Source organism: Coregonus lavaretus (assembly GCF_964263955.1).
Source record: "Coregonus lavaretus genome assembly, chromosome: 33".
Taxonomy (NCBI): Eukaryota; Metazoa; Chordata; class Actinopteri; order Salmoniformes; family Salmonidae; genus Coregonus; species Coregonus lavaretus.
In genome coordinates, this window is record NC_140020.1 from 32,749,525 (window position 1) to 32,770,000 (window position 20,476).

Below are 20,476 nucleotides of genomic sequence, written 5' to 3' on the forward strand. Positions count from 1 at the left end.
TTCTGGGAAAAAAAAGTTATTCTATTACATTCTAAGTCATGCATTTCAATCATTGAAAATGCTATTTCTTAAAAAATGGACACCAGAAAAATTTTCTCCATTGTGCTACAATAATTATTACTTTTTTTTAGAGCAGGTGCATCATGTTGTCCATCTTCTGGACAGCCTGGTTACGGAGGGCCACTCTATTGTCTGCAGGATCAGGGACTAGCTCAATGGTTCACATCTAAGTCCTCTGTGATGCCTTCATGGATGAGGACCATGTTGTTGAGGAAACAGGCACTGGTGATGACTTCTAGCTCTTCTCCAGCAGCAGCATTCCAGATGTTGGAGCCTCCTCCATTTGCACTTTAACATCCCAAAGGATGTCTGTGGATCTGGTTGAATCTCTTGTGCTTGTCCAATAGGTGACCATTGTCCCTACTCTGGCAGAGGGTGGACATCGAGGTGAGCCTTAGGGTTGCTGGTTCGGTACACGGGTGCATCATGCACAGAACCTGCGTTGCCTGCGTAGACATGCGTGAAACGGACTTGGCTGTCGCACACAGCTTGCAGCTGGAAGCTGGGCTGACCTTTCCGGTTTACGTAGGCAACCCGGTGTTCGGAGGGCCCCCTGATGGGAATGTGCATTGGATTCTGTCATCTTGGGTGTTTTGTCCTTCACCACTGTAACCCAGAGGCAATTAGCAACGATACAATGATGTATTGTTCATTATAGGCTTACTGTTCACAATGTAGGCTACATTGTACTTTTACATTTGAATTACTTGCCGTTTGTGGCAACTGTTGATAAGGGGCCTTATAGAAAATATACTTATAACGTACATAAATAACAACATTTGATTGATTAAAAAATACTTATGTCTGGTTGGTTGACTGTACACCCCACCCAGCTGTCTGGTTGGTCAACTGACTAGGTGGCTGGGGGTGTATTCGTACTTCCTCATAGATACAGTGGGGAGAACAAGTATTTGATACACTGCCGATTTTGCAGGTTTTCCTACTTACAAAGCATGTAGAGGTCTGGAATTTTTATCATAGGTACACTTCAACTGTGAGAGACAGAATCTAAAACAAAAATCCAGAAAATCACACTGTATGATTTTTAAGTAATTAATTTGCATTTTATTGCATGACATAAGTATTTGATCACCTACCAACCAGTAAGAATTCGGGCTCTCACAGACCTGTTAGTTTTTCTTTAAGAAGCCCTCCTGTTCTCCACTCATTACCTGTATTAACTGCACCTGTTTGAACTCGTTACCTGTATAAAAGACACCTGTCCACACACTCAATCAAACAGACTCCAACCTCTCCACAATGGCCAAGACCAGAGAGCTGTGTAAGGACATCAGGGATAAAATTGTAGACCTGCACAAGGCTGGGATGGGCTACAGGACAATAGGCAAGCAGCTTGGTGAGAAGGCAACAACTGTTGGCGCAATTATTAGAAAATGGAAGAAGTTCAAGATGACCGTCAATCACCCTCGGTCTGGGGCTCCATGCCAGATCTCACCTCGTGGGGCATCAATGATCATGAGGAAGGTGAGGGATCAGCCCAGAACTACACGGCAGGACCTGGTCAATGACCTGAAGAGAGCTGGGACCCCAGTCTCAAAGAAAACCATTAGTAACACACTATGCCGTCATGGATTAAAATCCTGCAGCGCAAGCAAGGTCCCCCTGTTCAAGCCAGCGCATGTCCAGGCCCGTCTGAAGTTTGCCAATGACCATCTGGATGATCCAGAGGAGGAATGGGACAAGGTCATGTGGTCTGATGAGACAAAAATAGAGCTTTTTGGTCTAAACTCCACTCGCCGTGTTTGGAGGAAGAAGAAGGATGAGTACAACCCCAAGAACACCATCCGAACCGTGAACCATGGAGGTGGAAACATCATTCTTTGGGGATGCTTTTCTGCAAAGGGGACAGGATGACTGCACCGTATTGAGGGGAGGATGGATGGGGCCATGTATCGTGAGATCTTGGCCAACAACCTCCTTCCCTCAGTAAGAGCATTGAAGATGGGTCGTGGCTGGGTCTTCCAGCATGACAACGACCCGAAACACACAGCCAGGGCAACTAAGGAGTGGCTCCGTAAGAAGCATCTCAAGGTCCTGGAGTGGCCTAGCCAGTCTCCAGACCTGAACCCAATAGAAAATCTTTGGAGGGAGCTGAAAGTCCGTATTGCCCAGCGACAGCCCCGAAACCTGAAGGATCTGGAGAAGGTCTGTATGGAGGAGTGGGCCAAAATCCCTGCTGCAGTGTGTGCAAACCTGGTCAAGACCTACAGGAAACGTATGATCTCTGTAATTGCAAACAAAGGTTTCTGTACCAAATATTAATTTCTGCTTTTTTGATGTATCAAATACTTATGTCATGCAATAAAATGCAAATTAATTACTTAAAAATCATACAATGTGATTTTCTGGATTTTTGTTTTAGATTCCGTCTCTCACAATTGAAGTGTACCTATGATAAAAATTACAGACCTCTACATGCTTTGTAAGTAGGAAAACCTGCAAAATCGGCAGTGTATCAAATACTTGTTCTCCCCACTGTAGATGACTAGCTACATCATTGGGGATTTGTGTGACACTTTATTTAGGCTACTTTAGTCAAAACAGGCCGTCTAGACATTTATTTTTTTTTGGGCTCAACCGAAAATGAGACCGAAAGGTGAAGTCGTTGTAGCGAGGGACGACTTCCTCCACATAACCCTTGACTCTGCACCCACCAAAATCTGTAGCCACTCCATGACATCGGGACCAGGATCTAAAAAGTCACCTATATGGCGGTTATCTGCTAGAGTAGCTAAAACTAACAGAATGGAATGATTGTGTTAAAAAGACGTTCAACAAACTCTGTTCACCGTACACGTTTGCAAATGTATTGCTTGTAGAAGTAATAAATCAGATCTTATTGAGACGTACAGGAGGACCACGGTACAATAATTTTGTTTCATATGTTTCGAAGCTACCATGTTCTTGGTAACAATTTTCAATTACTTACACTGAAAAACATTGTAACATTGTGTGTGTTTTCATGGGAAAAAAACAATATTACCTTTTAGACGCTATGAATTCTTCTGTTAACTGTTGATCTTGGAAAAGTGTAGTACAGGTCTGAGATGAAAAAGAGATTAGATAAATATCTGTCTTGAGACATGGGTTTCTCTCCATCTCTGTGTTTTCATGGCGGCAGACTCCTATTCAGGTGTCGGATCATTTTTATTTATATAACCTTTTATTTAACAAGGCAAGACAGTTAAGACCAAATTCTTATTCGCAATAAAGGCTTGGAAGGAAGGAATTATTTTTAAGAGCCTTAAGATCAGTCATTACAATCTGTGCCTCAAGGCTACGCAACATATATAAAGCCAACACAGATTATAGACCGAATATTTATTCCCAAACATTTACACTATATAGACTTTCCACATCATTGGCAGTGGTTCGACTACTAACGTGATGACTACTGTTTTTTAATACTACTTTGTTTCCTCCTCTATAGACCCCTCTGGAGGTGGCCCAGCAGGCGGTAGATGCAGACGTCCACTGTGTTGGGGTCAGCACGCTGGCCGCAGGACACAAGACCCTCGTCCCAGAGCTCATCAAGGAGCTTCGCAACCTCAACCGCCCTGACATCCTGGTCATCTGTGGAGGGGTCATCCCACCTCAGGTAATCTATGACCCCTAACCCAACCTCAACCGCCCTGACATCCTGGTCATCTGTGGAGGGGTCATCCCACCTCAGGTAATCTATAACCTATGATCCCTAACCCAACCTCAACCGCCCTGACATCCTGGTCATCTGTGGAGGGGTCATCCCACCTCCGGTAATCTATAACCTATGACCCGTAACCCAACCTCAACCGCCCTGACATCCTGGTCATCTGTGGAGGGGTCATCCCACCTCAGGTACACTATAACCTTTGACTTGTAGGGAGATTAGCCCCGAGACTGTCCTGAATCTCTGTCAGTCTTTCTCTTTCTGATACCAAATTATGATATCCCTCTCTTCAAGGTTAAGTGTCAAGTGTATTTGCTATGTGTAATGAATACTCACTCAAGCTCATGATTTAAAAAATAAAATAATTAACTGCAAGAAATCTACATATACAGTATATACAACAATCCACCTCTTTCCCACCATCTTTCTCGTTTCTCTAGTGTAAATGACACCAACACTAGCTGCCAGCAGTTTCTCTCATCTAATAGGAAAATAAAGAAGACTAGTTTAGTCTCTCTGCTTGACCAAACAGTAGAATGACCCATAGCCTGCTAGGTTAAACACTACAGATCACTCTGTTCTTAGTGTCCCAGGACGGTGTACAGTCATCTTGTGGAGAATAATAAAGAGACATTGTTCTAAAGACAGACGAGATGATCGCTGTAACCCCCCAGATAGAAGCACGTTTGTCCACGACCTACGGCCTCACAGTGGTGAACCATCAACAGTGTTGGAGCATGCTGAGAGAACATGAAGGCTAGTGTTACGAAACCGATTTAACTAGCCTGCTAATATGTACTCTCGCTAGGTCTAGGGGTCCTAGGCCTAGTTACCTGGTCTGTAACCTGATTTTAAAGTTGTGCATTTATGTGAGAAATCTGTGTATGAGGACTATGTTGTATGTCAATGTGCCCAGTAGACCGCAAACTTACCGGGATCCAGTGCCAGCTCCGTCCTGACTCCCATGGGTCGGCTAACCCAAGCAGATTATTGTTTGTTGTTCAAAAGGGTGACCAAAACATACACTGAGAGTAGTGCACACCTGGAGCCTATGAGATGGTTTAATTACTGCTAGACCCGGAGAGCGACAAAACAATGAGTTAGTTAAGGTAAACACAATCAGGCTGCCTGATTACTATTTCTGATTACCGTCTTATTATACACACATGTGCATGCTTGTGTCCCGGTAGTTTAACACATCAGTGGCCTTCTGCAGGGGACCAATGGATGCCATTATAGTGTATTGAGGGATGTGAGATGGAGGCGCTGCTCGGAGTGGGTGTGAATCGGAAAAGTCAAAGCAGTGCAAATAGGAATTGACATCAAAATCCATAGCTCTGCCACTTGATGCCTGGATACACACACACGGACACACACACACACACAGAGCCCTAGTCGTAGCTACTGGTGTCCTGTGAGAGAGATGATACCATTAGTTTATGTATTCAGAGAGACGTCTCATTTATGAAACCATGTTCCTTTGTTCACACGAATAAACATCAGCCGATTATAGAGCCAACAACAAACATAAAGAAACAGCCAGGATCAGAGTCCCGTGTTGAACACATACGACTGTATCATAACAAATACAATACCATAAGAACTGGAGCTAGCGTTCCTAGAAATGACAGTGACCTGATCGCATTCGCCTTGCCCTCTGTCCTTATGTATAGATAGTGGTAATCGTAGTGAATATTTTATTCATAAAGAGCTTTTCTTCAGCTTAGACACTATGCTATAGTATTATAGCTCTACTATATAGAGATAAGAATATGCAGGTTTCTCAGGGTGCATTCACACCAGTGGCGGTTGGTGCCATTCAAGATTAGGGAGGATGATTTTTATTTATTTTTTATGAGCATGGCCTTATTTCTGTTACAGCATATTGGATGACTGTTATTCATATTCCATTCACCCAGCTCATTGTAACATTGATAGGTGTACGCTACTACATGATACTCAAATTTGCCCTATATTCATGAGGTTGCTACAACCTAGCCTACAAATGAACGTTTATAATTTTGGTGCACAAGTCGAGAGACAAATTGTAGTAATCAAAGCGAAAGACAGTGACACATTCAATATCGCCTTACACACTCTTGCCTGCATCTAGCTGATCTGCGGTGTAATCATTAGTTTAAACAGTTGCAAACCGTTTTGCAACTAAAACAACAGCTTCTATTGGACAAATTCAGGTAGGCCCCACCCCCTTTCATTCCGTTTGCTTCTGATTAGCAACAGAATCGGTGGACTGAATACACCCCTGATCACCTGCACACACAGTTCACTTTCATAGCAGCCATATACAGCATCATCACTTTACTCGTTGTATAATTCCTTCTATCATCTACGTGCTCTCCTCCACTTACATTTTCCCTTTGCTTGTGGACTTCAGTGCACAACACAACAGCTGTCACCAGGCGCAAAAACCTCTCCAAGCCAAACCTTCATACCATAACCGCTACACAGCCTACATCATTGTCACCATATTAACATTAGGTCAACAAACTAGAATTAACACGTTAGTAAACCCACAATCCAAACCTTGTGTACAATCACGCAGTACAGTGTACAGCGAGCAGTTTAGCAGGCAATACATTTATAAAACCGAAAGCTTACCTTGACTTGGAACAGTTGAAGTGTTGGATAGCCTTAGCCAGCTAGCTAACATAAATAGCATTCCTGTCTGTTTGAGCCAGTTTGTTGAGTAGGATAAATTAGCTGCATTGGCTAAGTAAGTGAAAGGTAAACTAAAAAAAATAATTACAGCTCTCTCTCTGCTGCTTCTCCTTAATTTTAGAACAAATTAATTTGTTCAACTATTGTCTCTGAGTAAACTACTCACCACACTTTATGCAATGCAGTGCTATCTAGCTGTAGCTTTCAGTACTAGATTCATTTTATCACCCTTTGATTAGATGGAAAAGATGTTGTGTAAGTCTATGGAAGAGGGTGACAAGCATGAACCTCCTAGGTTTTGTACCCAGAAGAGGATGGAAAATACACTACATGCCCAAAAGTATGTGGATACCTGCTCGTCAAACATCTCATTCCAAAATCATGGCCATTAATATGGAGTTGGTCCCCCCTTTTCTGCTATAACAGCCTCCACTCTTCTGGGAAGGCTTTCCACTACATGTTGGAACATTGCTGCTGGGACTTGCTTCCATTCAGCCACAAGAGCATTAGTGAAGTCGGGCCCTGATGTTGGGCGATTAGGCCTGGCTCGCAGTTGGCGTTCCAATTCATCCCAAAGGTGTTCGATGGGGTTTAGATCAGGCCAGTCAAGTTCTTCCACACCAATCTCGACAAACCATTTCTGTACAGACCTCGCTTTGTGCACGGGGGCATTGTCATGCTGAAACAGGAAAGGGCTTCCACAAACTGTTGTCACAAAGTTGGAAACACATAATCGTCTAGAATGTCATTGTATGCTGTAGCGTTAAGATTTCCCTTCACTGGAACTAAGGGGCCTAGCCCGAACCATGAAAAACAGCCCCAGACAATTATTCCTCCTCCACCAAACTTTACATTTGGTACTATGCATTCGGGCAGGTAGCGTTCTCCTGGCATCCGCCAAACCCAGAGTCGTCCGTCGGACTGCCAGATGTTAAAGCGTGATTCATCACTCCAGGGAACACGTTTCCACTGCTCCAGACTCCAATGGTGGCGAGCTTTACACCACTCCAGCTGACACTTGGCATTGCGCATGGTGATCTTAGGCTGCTCGGCCATGGAAACCCATTTAATGAAGCGCCCAACTAACAGTTATTGTGCTGACGCTGCTTTCAGAGGCAGTTTGGAACTCGGTAGTGATTGTTGCACCCGAGGACAGACGATTTTTATGCGCTTCAGCACTCGCCGGTCCCGTTCTGTGAGTGTGTGGCCCACCACTTCGCGGCTCAGCCGTTATTGATCCTAGACATTTCCACTTCACAATAACGGCACTTACAGTTGACGGGGCAGCTCTAGCAGGGCAGAAATTTGACAAACTGACTTGTTGGAAAGGTGGCATCCTATGACGGTGCCACGTTGAAAGTCAATGAGCTCTTCAGTAAGGCCATTCTACTGCCAATGTTTGTCTATGGAGATTGCATGGCTGTGTACTCGATTTTATACACTCTTCAGCAACGGGTATGGCTGAAATAGCCAAATCCACTAATTTTGGAGGAGTGTCCACATACTTTTGTATATATAGTTTAGCTGTCCTCGGGCTACACCATGGTTCTACCTGGTGCTGTTGGGGCTACTGTAGACCTTCATTTCAAAACGGTGTGCGTTTTAATCAGTGAATATATTTAGTATTTGTATTTAATTCACTGAGTAGAATGGTCTTCCCCTTCCTCCACTGACTCACACGTTGGTTATACGCTGCTATTAAGGGAGATAAAGGTTTTAGTAGAGGTTTTACTGTCTCTGCATGGTCAGTTAAAAAAGACAATGCACTTTATCCAAATTCCTTTTTGGTCTGAGAATGTGTGTATCTGTAATACTGTATGTTGCAGGACTATGAGTTTCTGTACCAGAGAGGTGTGTGCTGTATCTTTTACAGTATATAACTCCATGCTGTATGTTTCTCTACAGGACTATGAGTTCCTGTACCAGTGTGGTGTGTGCTGTATCTTTGGCCCCGGGACGAGAATCCCTCAGGCTGCGGTAGAGGTGATCGACAACATTGAGAAGAGCCTGGACAAGATCCGCCAGGCCATGTAGACAGATTGCTGATGAACAATATCATTCAATAATATAGTCTACTATGGCTCGGTGTGTGTACACACACAGCCATGGGAAAAAACTGCAAACATAGGGGTGTGATATCTGCACAGGATAATAGAGTAGAGCGATGAGTGTGAAATATGAATATATTCATAATGACTGTGTGAATTCTGCCAAAACCACATCAATAATATACAGTTTAGTCTACAGCTCAGTCAGTCTGTCTTCACCAGTATTTCTCAATCCATTTCTGGAGGACACCCCTATTCTAATCAAGGACTTGGTGATTGGTTGTTTACAGTAAGTGCTGGGTTAGTGTGCTCTTTCTGAGAGCTCCCCTAAGAATAGATTGTGCAACACTGACATAGACAGATGTTTGAAATCTGCACAGGATATTCTGGTAGAACAAGGAGATTGTGGAAATATTCGTAATGACTTTTTGAAGTGATCCATACTGTATGTTATCTAAAGTCATTGAACTTATGTTGTGAATAAAAATAATAATGTGATTTGTTTGCTGTAACAGCTTGAGGTTTTCCATGGTTCAGATGAGGTATTGAATTTGATGAATAAGATCATTAACTTTAACTAAACGTATCTTGATTACTTATTGAATTGTGTTTTTACTGCTGGCTGACTTCAAAGTTACCTTGCGCATAGTATCCTGAAGATACAGTACCGTATTACTTTTATTTATCCAGGTAGGTTATTGAGAAGTTGAGAACACATTATCTTTAACAATAACCTGGCAATGGGATAGTAATTTGGCATATTAGGTCATTACTCTCACAAGCATTTTTACTTTCTCTCTTCCTTGTTCTGTGTGACAATGTGAAACATGTCAGACCCTTTAACCCCAAAACTCGCCCTCAGACAAATAGTGACTTGAAATCCTAAGAGCAGCTTTGACCCGATTCGTAAATCACTCATTATGTCACAATGGGTTAGAGATTTGCCTGATTCTCAGTTCTCAAGTTAGGGATTCTAACTGATAATGGAAGGTCATAGGTTTGCTCAAGCAGGACAGATCAGATATGTTAGACAATACATATTTGGCAGTTGCTGGCTATGTTACTGTACATATTTGGTCAGATGGCCTTTTTCCTTATGTACAATATTTTGTATTATCTTTATATCTTATTTAAAAAATAATCTGCTGGAGCTTCGAACCGGTTTATTGGAATAAGAGTTGAGTGCTATGGAGACTGGTTATATATCTGCTGATTGTCATTGACTTGCTCATGTCTCGGCTCTCAACAACATAAAGCTCAACAGCTCTCTATTTCTCTCTGTCCATCCCCACTTAGCCACCCTCAAACTCCATCACAAACAACACCTAGCCGTTAAGGATTGCCTCTAGCCTCTATTTAGTACCCAAAGGGCCTTCTGTAGTTTGATTTTAAAGGATTGGAATGAACCATTATGGCAAAACTTGCCTTTCAGAGTGTGAGGTGGAGCTGCTAGCATATTGGTTATTCCTACCCAATCCCTTGAAGTACCTAGGGCAGTAGTCTCCAACAGGTCGATCACAAGCTACCAGTTGCTCGCAGCCCACACGAGTAGCTCGCCAAACAATTCTGAAAGTACATGCAATTTATCATGTTTTCCATCGCAAACTGCCATGAACAAATCCCACAAGTATCAGACACCGAAAGCTCCCAGCTACTATCAACGCAACATTGCCATTATCCCAACCCTGGTTAGCCACTATTGGCTTAAAAAGCCAAACCTAACACAATCTGTCGATTCATTTCCAGCAATATTGCCCCAGTCTGTCTGTGGTGCGCACGTTTGTCTATCACTCCGTGTGTAGCCAGTTGATGTGATAACCGTCTTGTGGGTTGACAGAAATACTTTCAACCAAAACCTTTTCAATTAAATGTTAACTGCAAAGTACGCTTACCTGGCAGAAGTATATCATGAGTAAGTATATCATTTGTATCTATTATTTGTTATTTTCAAACTTTCCCATGAAAAGAGCAGCAGCAGTACAGAACCATAGCTAGACACACACATTCCTACTTGCTAGATGCGCAATTAAAGGGCCAGATGCCTAGTTAAAGGGGAATTGCACAAAAGAATCTACATTTGTTTGTTTTCTTCCAGACCTAAAATAATAGTCTTCTGATGTGATTTAAGCATGGACTCAGAACATCCAATTTAGTTTTTTCTGTATACGAGTTCTTCATTTTCTTGGCAATTTCTCGCATATCGACTCTACGGGGTTTTAATACTCAATAACGCAATATTTGGAATCTTGCACACAATATTAATGCAAACAAAGGTGAATTTATTGTCTAGATGGAGAAACAGGATGTATTCATGTCAACATTTCACGGTCTCCGTTACCTCTACTGTGTGTGGGATTCTTTGTTGTTCAGAAAGAAGACAACAACAACAGCATACAACAACCTAAATTATATTGTCAGGGGAGTTGAGTTTCAGGGCATTCAGAGGAAAACAAGATCATATTTTTCAAGTAAAAAAATAAAATAAAATAGTGAAGTCAATAATCATTCATGAATCAGTAAGCTCTTGAAGATGGCAACACACACACACTATCGACCCAACACAATAGACTTTGGAGCAACAATGACTGTGCTGGTAACGTTATGATTTAATGGAATGGTATGAAGTGCACTATATATACAAAAGTATGTGGACACCCCTTCAAATTAGTGGATTCGTCTATTTCAGCCACACTCGTTGCTGGCAGGTGTATAAAATCGAGCACGCAGCCATGCAATCTCCATAGACAAACATTGGCAGTAGAATGGCCTTACTGAAGAGCTCATTTACTTTCAACGTGGCACCTTCATAGTTCGTCAAATTTCTGCCCTGCTAGAGCTCCCCCGGTCAACTGTAAGTGCTGTTTTTTTGTGTGTTTTTTTTAGGGGGTAGATCAGCTTTAATATTGCAGATAGATTGTAACTTCCATCAATGTAATTGTCTGCATCACTTCCAATCCCCCATATATATATTTCCCTTTATTACTTTCCAACCCCACCACCCCTTCCCTAATTGGAGTAAACTAGTGAACAACAATGCTTAGGCCTCTACTTCCTGCTTATACATACTATGTACATTTTATGGTCAATTTTACAATAATTCTTTTTTGTTTGTTTTTACTCCTGAACTTCCTCTACCCTCACCCTCTCCGATCATTTTCATGATGTCCATCTGGTTTGCTTCTATATTACATATCTTTCTAACTGTGCTCTTTCACAAAAGCTCTCAACCTATAACTATATACTTATTATGGACACAGTTTGCTTTACATTAGTTATCTTGTTGTTATTAGTTGTTGTTAGTTGTTATTAGTCCCATCCTTCAACTTCATCCAACACCACATCTCTTAACACCATCCATATTTCTATTTGCCATATATTTTTCAACTGTACTTTGATGTTTTACAAAACTTCTGAACTATTCTCATTGTTTCTACAGATTGTAAATTGAAAATAAAGATTTTTGCTAAAAGTATTATTATATTATTGATCGATTGACTATGACTTTTCAGATCACCCAGTAGGGCTATCTGCAGGGTTCGCTCCAGGTAAATATTGCAATCCTTTAGCCATTCCTGGACCTGTGTCCAAAAACAAGCTACAAATGGACAGTACCAAAACAAATGATCTAATGATTCTGTCTCTTTGCAGCAAAATCTGCAGAGCTGGGAAGATTGTATCCCCCATATAAATAACATTATATTGGTAGCAAGAATTTTATATGATAATTAAAATAGAAAAATTCCAAGTTTTGAATCCGGCGTCGTTTTGCGTATCAGTTCATACATTTTAAATTTTAGTCATTTAGCAGATGCTCCTATCCAGAGCGACTTACAGTTAGTGAGTGCATACATTATTTTTGTATCTTTCATACTGGCCCCCCGTGGGAATCGAACCCACAACCCTGGCGTTGCAAACGCCATGCTCTACCAACTGAGCTACATCACTGCCCGCCATTCCCACCCTGGACGACGCTAAGCCAATTGTGCGCCGCCCATGAGTCTCCCGGTCGCGGCCGGCTAAGACAGAGCCATAAACACTATGCCATGGAATCGGTACGTCAAAAATCTCTTCCCAACTATTTTGCATTCTATATGGGACGGCTGTCAATCCTTTGGTCCTTAAATGAAACTGGTATACCTTTTTATTTATCACAATTTTCTTTAACCAATTATGTTCTTTAATGCATGGGCGACAGACAAGTTCCTTACTTTTTCCCCCTTCACTTTCCTCTTCCATTTTTGCAGTAATGCTGCAATTATTTGGTTGTAATTTTGGGTAGAGCAGACATTTCCATATGTTTTTGTTAGCTGCATGTGCGACATAACTCCACCAGTCCTACCTATGATATCATTTACGAAGATTATACCTTTTTTTTTTTTTTTATTGTCAAAAAATAATGTTTTTTTTTAATCAATTACTATATTTGAGTTTAACCACAATATTTGTTGCATTATTTTTTTCTGTTGTTTCTGGAGGATTAAATTGAAATTGCAACCAACTTTCTATGGCTTGTTTTAGAAATAGTGATATTTGGGAAATTATTTCCTTTTCAAATAACTGAAAGTGAGAGGTTGTAATCTGAATAAAGGGAAAAATGCTATTCTTGAACATTGGGTGAGACAATCTTACTAATTTGCTAGAGAACCAGTTCGGATTTAAGTATAACTTTTGTATGACTGAAGCTTTTAGTGATAGGTCTAATGCTTTAATATTTAATCATTTCTGTCCTCCGAATTCATATTCATTATATAAATAGGCCCGTTTAATTTTGTCTGGCTTGCCGTTCCAAATAAAATGGATAATTTTTTCTCATATAATTTAAAAAACTGTTCGCTAGGTGTAGGCAAGACCATAAGCAAATAGGTAAACTGGGATAATACTAAAGAGTTAATCAGGGTGATATTTCCACAAATTGACAGGTATTTACCTTTCCATGATAGCAAGATCTTATCTATGTTTGCTAACTTTCTATTAAAATGTATTGGAGTGAGATCATTTATTTCATTTGGGATATGTATTTCGAGTATATCCACATCACCATCAGACCATTTTATTGGTAAACTACATGGTAATGTACATTTTTTATTTTTTAGTGTCCAATACGTAATATAGTACATTTATCATAATTTGGTTGTAATCCAGAGAGGTTAGAAAATGTATCTAGATCCTCTAAGAGGCTGTGGAGGGATTCAAGCTGTGGATTTAAAAGAAAACATGAATCATCAGCGTACAATGACACCTTTGTTTTTAAACCCTGGATTTCTAATCCCTTGATATTATTGTTGAATCTGATTTTAATAGCTAACATCTCGAGGGCCATAATAAATAGATATGCCGCTAGTGGACAACCTTGTTTCACTCCTCTTGACAGTTTAAAACTTTCTGAGAAATAGCCATTATTTACTATTTTACACCTAGGGTTACTATACATGATTTTAACCCAATTTATAAGAGATTCTCCAAAATTGAAATGCTCCAGGCATTTATATATAAACCCCAGTCGTACTTTATCAAATGCCTTTTCGAAGTCTGCTATGAATAGCAGGCCTGGTTTCCCAGATTTTGCATAGTGTTCTATTGTTTCCAGTACTTGCCTTATATTATATCCAATGTATCGTCCATGTAAAAAAGTTTAGAATGAATAATGTCTGACAAAACCTTTTTAAATCTATGCGCTATACATTTTGCTAGAATTTTTGCATCACAACACTGAAGTGTAAGGGGCCTCCCATTTTTTTACTGGACTGGATCTTTATATTTTCCACTTACAGTTTTTATTGCTATCTATCTGTTCTGTTAGACCTTCTATTTCCTTTGTTAGTATGGACTCTCTTGACCTAAATTGCTTTTGTTTTCGAGATGAGTACTGAATTGCATGGCCTCTAAAGGCACATTTAAAGGTGTCCCATACAATAAGGGGATTTGCTGTGCCTATGTTATGTCGGGAAAAAATCAGTTATAAATTCCTCTGTCCTAGTTAAAAACAAGTTATCATCCAATAGGCTTTGATTAAATTTCCAATAGCCTCGCCCACGTGGAAATTCAGTAAGAGTAATGTATATGCCAATGATATGATGGTCTGACCGCATTCTGTCCCCTATCACCACTTTTTTAACTTTTGGTGCCAACGAGAATGACATAAGAAAGAAGTCAAAATGACTAGCTTGATTGTGTCTCCGCCATGTATATCTCACTAGATCAGGATATTTAAGCCTCCATATATCTACTAGTTCTAATGTATCCATGACATTCACGATTTCCTTAAGCGCATGAGGGAGATTGTTTGTAGTGTGATTTCCTTTACGGTCCATTGAGTTATTTGAAACGGTATTATAATCTCCCACCATACTAATAGAGTCTTGAATCGCTTGCAGGGTTGATCATTTATTATATATATTGTCAAAGAAGTGTGGATCATCATTATTTGGTCCGTAAAGGTTAATGAGCCGTATCTGTTTATTGTCCAATAACATATTTTTAAAATCCATCAACTTTGCGTATCTGTTTGGACAATTTGCACATTCAGATCAAAATTACTGTTAATTAATATCATCACCCCTTTTGAGTTTCTTTGCCCATGGGAGAAGTATGTTTGCCCCCCCCCCCCCCCCCTCCATTCCCTTTTCCACGTAACTTCATCTAGAATTGTTGAATGAGTTTCCTATAAACAATATATATTATATTCCTTCTATTTGAGCCATGTAAATATTGTTCTTCTTTTGTTATTATCTGCTAAGCCATTACAATTCTAACTGGCTATACTTATTTCACCACATACCATAATGAGATGTAAGTGCTGTTATTGTGAAGTGGAAACATCTAGGAGCAACAAAGATTGAGAAAAAAATTGAGCTGTTTAATTTTATTTAATTTTTAATTTTATTTACTTTTCTCAGAGCAGCATCTCTGTTACAATCATTAGTGGTCACACAGACAAGGTCAGATATAATATAATAAAAATTACTTCCTGAAGTTTCCAGCTGCCTCCAAAATGGCACAGTATTCCCCATTCCTTACATAGTTCACAACCAGTGCCACATACGTATAATATTAGCTACATGTGGCTCTGTCTAAAAGTGGACTATGTAGTCAATAGGGTGCAATTTCAGATTAGCTCTCCTCTGTTAACTTGATGGTTCCTGATGCTTCTATTAGGGACAGACACACAGAACACTGTAGACATGGGGAGGATAGTCAAAAAGGCTGTCTTGTAGCCTGCCAATGCTACAATATCCAACAGAAACTCTCAAAACAGGAAGAAAGGGACCAGAAGTATGGCCATAGGAACCATTGTGAACGGCCATAGTGACCATTGTGAAGTTTAAGTTCAATGCTACAGTACCTCACAACAACATTCAACAATAAAGTTAACTTTACAATAACACTTAAAGGGGAAATATGTAATATATTTGCATTGTAATTTCAGAAAATGTCCTTAATATATCTGCGGTAATAGTGGAATGTTTCACAATATTTTTTCAAAAATAAATAAATTGGGGCCCACACAAAGTTGCGTTATAATGGTGCAGCCTTCCTATTTGACAACAAAAGCTGGTCCATCTCTTGTTGTCAAATTGGAAGGCTGCACCCTCCCTTTCTTCCATCAGTGTCACTCAGAGGCATGGTTATCTCCTCACAAGCACAATTAACAATGGCAGAAATGGTGTACAAAACTGAAAGTAAAAAATACTCTGAAATTGACTTGCCATTTCCTGGTTGCTAAAATTCTACAAGTGTTGTAGAAGTGCAAATGTTGTTGCAATTCACCTAGTTCCCATTCTACATGATGTTCCTTTAACTTCAAGCCAAGAAACACAATGCTTTACAACTTTTTATAAACATGTATGAGCCCTTATAATACCTTATTACAATGATTATAATATGTGGTGTCTTATGAATGCTTCATAATACATTTTGTCTGTTGACTTCAAGTAAAGTGTTACTTTGTTAGTGATGTGGCGAGGACAAGGCTATGATCTAGTAGTGTGTGCTAGAATGACAGTGAAGAAACACAGTTGATTAACTCACACCACATCCATTTGTGACCCTTTAACACACAGAGACACACACACACACACACACACACACAGTGTTAACCCTTTGATGGGTACGGACCCATGTTCAGCCTTGTTCAAACAGACCGTGTTCCAATACTTTGTTAACAGGAGCTTGTCAGCTCATTCTCAGACTGTCTTTCCAGTGCCGCAGTTCCCAACTTCCCCACCAAGGGAGCTCCACTCTTATCATCCGGAAGGCTCTGTAGCAGGTCAGACCTTACACTCTGCCTGCCCTCCTCTCCTGTCTCCCCACACGAAGGTGAGTCTGGTTGGGCAGAGCAGCAGATCAGCACCTGGAGCTGGCGGAGCTCGCGTCTGAAGGAGCGTCTGAAGATGTAGTAGATCAAAGGGTTATAGGCCGTGGAGCCCTTAGCGAACAGGCAGGGCAGCAGGGAGACCACGGGGGCCAGGCTGTCCTTCCCCTTGGTGTGGAACATACTCCAAAAGCTGAGCACCACGTAGGGAGACCAGGCCACGATGAACCCAGAGCTGATCAACACTGCCATCTGGGGTGAAGAGGAGAGGAGAGGGGGAGGAGAGAAGGGGGAGGGGAGGGGAGGCATTTGTCTGTCAAAAACATAACATAGACTATGTTTACAGCCATGTCAAACTTCTTAAGCCTGAGGTAGCCAGATTTGACAGGGACTAAAGCGTTTCTCATAGATCTAGACTTGTACGCTTTGTCACTGTCACTCAAAAGCTTTGCTTGAGCCCCATGTCTGAAAGACCCTAAGTAGTGGAACCAGCGTGAAACAGGGTTTTACCTGGATAAATCTTATCTTCCAGAATGTCAGCAAAACTGGTACTGTTTTGATATCTAACCAGAATTATATAATTCATCCCTCGTAAACAAACAAACAACGCAAAAACAAAGTAATATCTTTCCAGGTGGGATAGCTAGCGAGTGGATAAATCATTACTGTGAAGCTGTGAGTCAGAGAGAAAGAGAGTTGTGAATCTGTCTTTGTTAATTTATTACGCCTCCCTGCTCTGTGTATGCACAACATTACAGAGATATACAAAATAAAACTCTCCACCTGACTCCCTTCTGGACGAGAGTTGGGTGAGGCTATCGCCAGCTGGAGATGGATCTCGCTCTAATATCATTCATTATCTGTCTGTTTGCATCGCAGCAGAGCGGCAAACTAAACTGGGCCTAACCACTGGGCATGAATTAAAGAACAAAGTGAATGTGAAAGATGTATTCAGCTACACTTGAAGGAACATTTTAAATTCAATAAAAACGTTTTTTTCTTGATTCAAAATGATTCATTTTGTCGTTAAAAAGCATTCCACATTGCATGAATAAACAAACTAAACACTCTTGATACGACTCACACTGTGGAGTGTGGATGCACACACTACACACTCACACTGTTGTCGCGTGGGAATGTTTCATGCCACTGTGGGACCAACAGATGTGTGACAGAATTGTGACAGATTTGTACAGTGTGAAGCATCAGAGAGGTGACCGGGAGGTGGCCCGGTATGCTCTGTCAAACACTATATAATTATCAGAGGGACACACAGAGACACTGGTAAACTCTGTTCTTTCTCTTTCTCTGCTCTCCTCTCACTCTCATCTTCTCCTCTCTCTCTATCTCCCTTCTCATCTAATCCTCTTCTCGCTCTCCCTTCTATCTATCCTTTTCTCATCCTCAACGTTCTCCTCTCTGTGTTCCATAAATGAGCATAAATGGTAATAAAAATTGTCAAAGTACATGTCCAAGAAGAATGTGACAACTAGCATTGATGTCCATAAGAATAGTAAACTTACATATCCTTGTTCTATAAGCAGCTATAATTATAATAACACCACGTACGATAAAGCTACTGAATGCTCCTCTTCTCCATTTCATCAACAAAACAAAAACCATAAAGGTGCTGGGGAGAACAGTGGCACTGTTTCACCCTATGTGGATTCCAGCTTTAAAGAAAAAACTTTAATTAAACGGTTAATAAACAGTCAACAGATAAACGTTCATACTCACCAGAGTGACCTTCCTCTCGATGTGTCCGTAGTTGAAGTCCCTGCTTTGGATGGCCTGGTAGGCCTTGTGGAGTTTCCAGGCTATGCCGAAATAGGAGAAGAGGATGACGAGGCAGGGGATGAAGGTGCAGAGGATAGACAGAGACATGATGAAGGTGGAGCGGTTCAGGGAGTCTTGGTAGCTGGCCCAGTCCACGGAGCAGGCCACCCCGAAGGGCTCCGGCCCGTAGCCGCCCCAGCCCAGTAGAGGGAACACAGCCCACAGCCCAGAGTACAGCCAGATCACACTGATCACCATGGTGATGGTCCGACGCTGGAACTTGTTGCCTGGTGGAGAGGTAGATGGGGGAGAGGTAGAGAAGGGTTGGAAGAGCGTTAGAGGAGTGTAGTGTAAGCTAGCACCAACCCACCAACCCTAAACCTGAGCATAAACCTACCCTAACCCTTACCATACTCCTATCCCTAAACCAAAGCTTAACTAAGCCAAAGTTTAACCCTAGCCAGATCACACTGATCACCATCATTATGCTATGATGCTGGAACTTATTACCTGTAGGAGAGTTAGAGAGGAGTGTACGGTAAGGAGAGTTAAAGCACTGTAAGGACCCTAGTTGATAGGCACCTTACAATCTCTCCCAATGGGTACATTCTTATTAACTGTGGTTAGAGCTTCTTTGGGCCAGGCGTCCTGGGGGTTCGTAGCCTGCTAGGAACCTCTTGCTATTCCCTCACTTCGTTAGAGTAATGATCCATAAGGACCCACACTTATACTGTACTAAACATCCTGATTTACTTATTCACATTCATCAGAAGCACTAATGATTCATTGGTATTGACTAGCTGTCAGTGACTACCTCAGCTGCCATCTGACCCACCATGGCTGCATGGTGGGTCCAACCCTTGCAGGGACTACCACAGAATTAGAATCTGAATCCTTAGAATATGTCTTTTTTTGAGCCAACAGTTTGGAACCGACTGTAATGAGCACATTAGATAGATATGGAGATAGATATGATGGTGAATAGAATGAATACATTAATGAATAAACCAATTAATATTATGGTGGCTGATCTAGCTGATAAAAAAATGTGCTTGATCTCATGTAGCCTAATTGGCAGAGTGACTGTAAGTAACCTGATGAAAATGCATGTGGGTCACAGAGTGTTACATCTAATATAATAATATTATATGCCATTGAATGTGTGTAGGCACGTGTGTGTGTGTGTGTGTGCATGTGTATATGTGTGTGTGCCCTACAGTGTCCTGGTAAAGATCAGCTAGGTCGGATGTATCTACCCACTGAACATTGATTTGCTATTCAACAGACGACCTTCTGGTGTGCTGTCATCAAACTATTCAACATGGGTTTTACCTTATAATAAGAATTGCTTAAAATTCCAATTCTATAGGCATTTCTACCTCCTGCTGTTAGTTTAGATTATGAGATATAAAACCAATAATAATGCACCCAAAACCTTAAGTAAGCTTAGAATAACTGATTTCAGTGTCTTTTTTTCATTTAGTTTATCTGCAACGGGATTATCATGCATAAACCGTTCTTGTCACGCCAATTCCTATTGTATACATTATGAACAAACGTTTCAGCTGAATAGCCTTCCTCTTCAGTATGCAGGACACATACAGACAGATGTCCAGAACTGGGACTGTCAAACACTTCCTGGCGATTCTCCATGCATTTAGTCAGGCGTATATTACAGTAGCATTACACTGTATGTCAGGCATGTGCACAGATCGGGGTTTACCTGTGTCCGAGCACCTGCCCCTTTGCCCTCCCACTCGCCAAGTGTCCTTTTAGGTGATGGTATACAGTGGGGAGAACAAGTATTTGATACACTGCCGATTTTGCAGGTTTTCCTATGTACAAAGCATGTAGAGGTCTGTCATTTTTATCATAGGTACACTTCAACTGTGAGAGACGGAATCTAAAACAAAAATCCAGAAAATCACATTG

At 41.1% G+C, this 20,476-nt stretch overlaps 2 protein-coding genes across 2 annotated transcripts in view; one reads left to right on the top strand and one right to left on the bottom strand.

Annotated features, from left to right (window-relative positions):
* LOC311108613 (methylmalonyl-CoA mutase, mitochondrial-like) overlaps positions 1-8,955 on the top strand; it is a 39,846-nt gene extending 30,891 nt beyond the window's left edge. Inside the window, exons 12-13 of the mRNA XM_084151279.1 lie at positions 3,512-3,679; positions 8,315-8,955. Of these exons, the coding sequence (XP_084007405.1) occupies positions 3,512-3,679; positions 8,315-8,443 (297 nt within the window). The 3' untranslated portion in view covers positions 8,444-8,955. The remainder of the gene's footprint in view (positions 1-3,511; positions 3,680-8,314) is intronic.
* A 7,660-nt stretch (positions 8,956-16,615) lies between these two features.
* Positions 16,616-20,476, bottom strand: part of opn8a (opsin 8, group member a) — a gene marked incomplete at both ends in the record, with an annotated part of 60,341 nt that continues 56,480 nt past the window's right edge. The window contains 2 exons of the mRNA XM_084151038.1: positions 16,616-17,020; positions 18,506-18,831. Coding sequence (XP_084007164.1) covers positions 16,616-17,020; positions 18,506-18,831 — 731 coding nt within the window. The remainder of the gene's footprint in view (positions 17,021-18,505; positions 18,832-20,476) is intronic.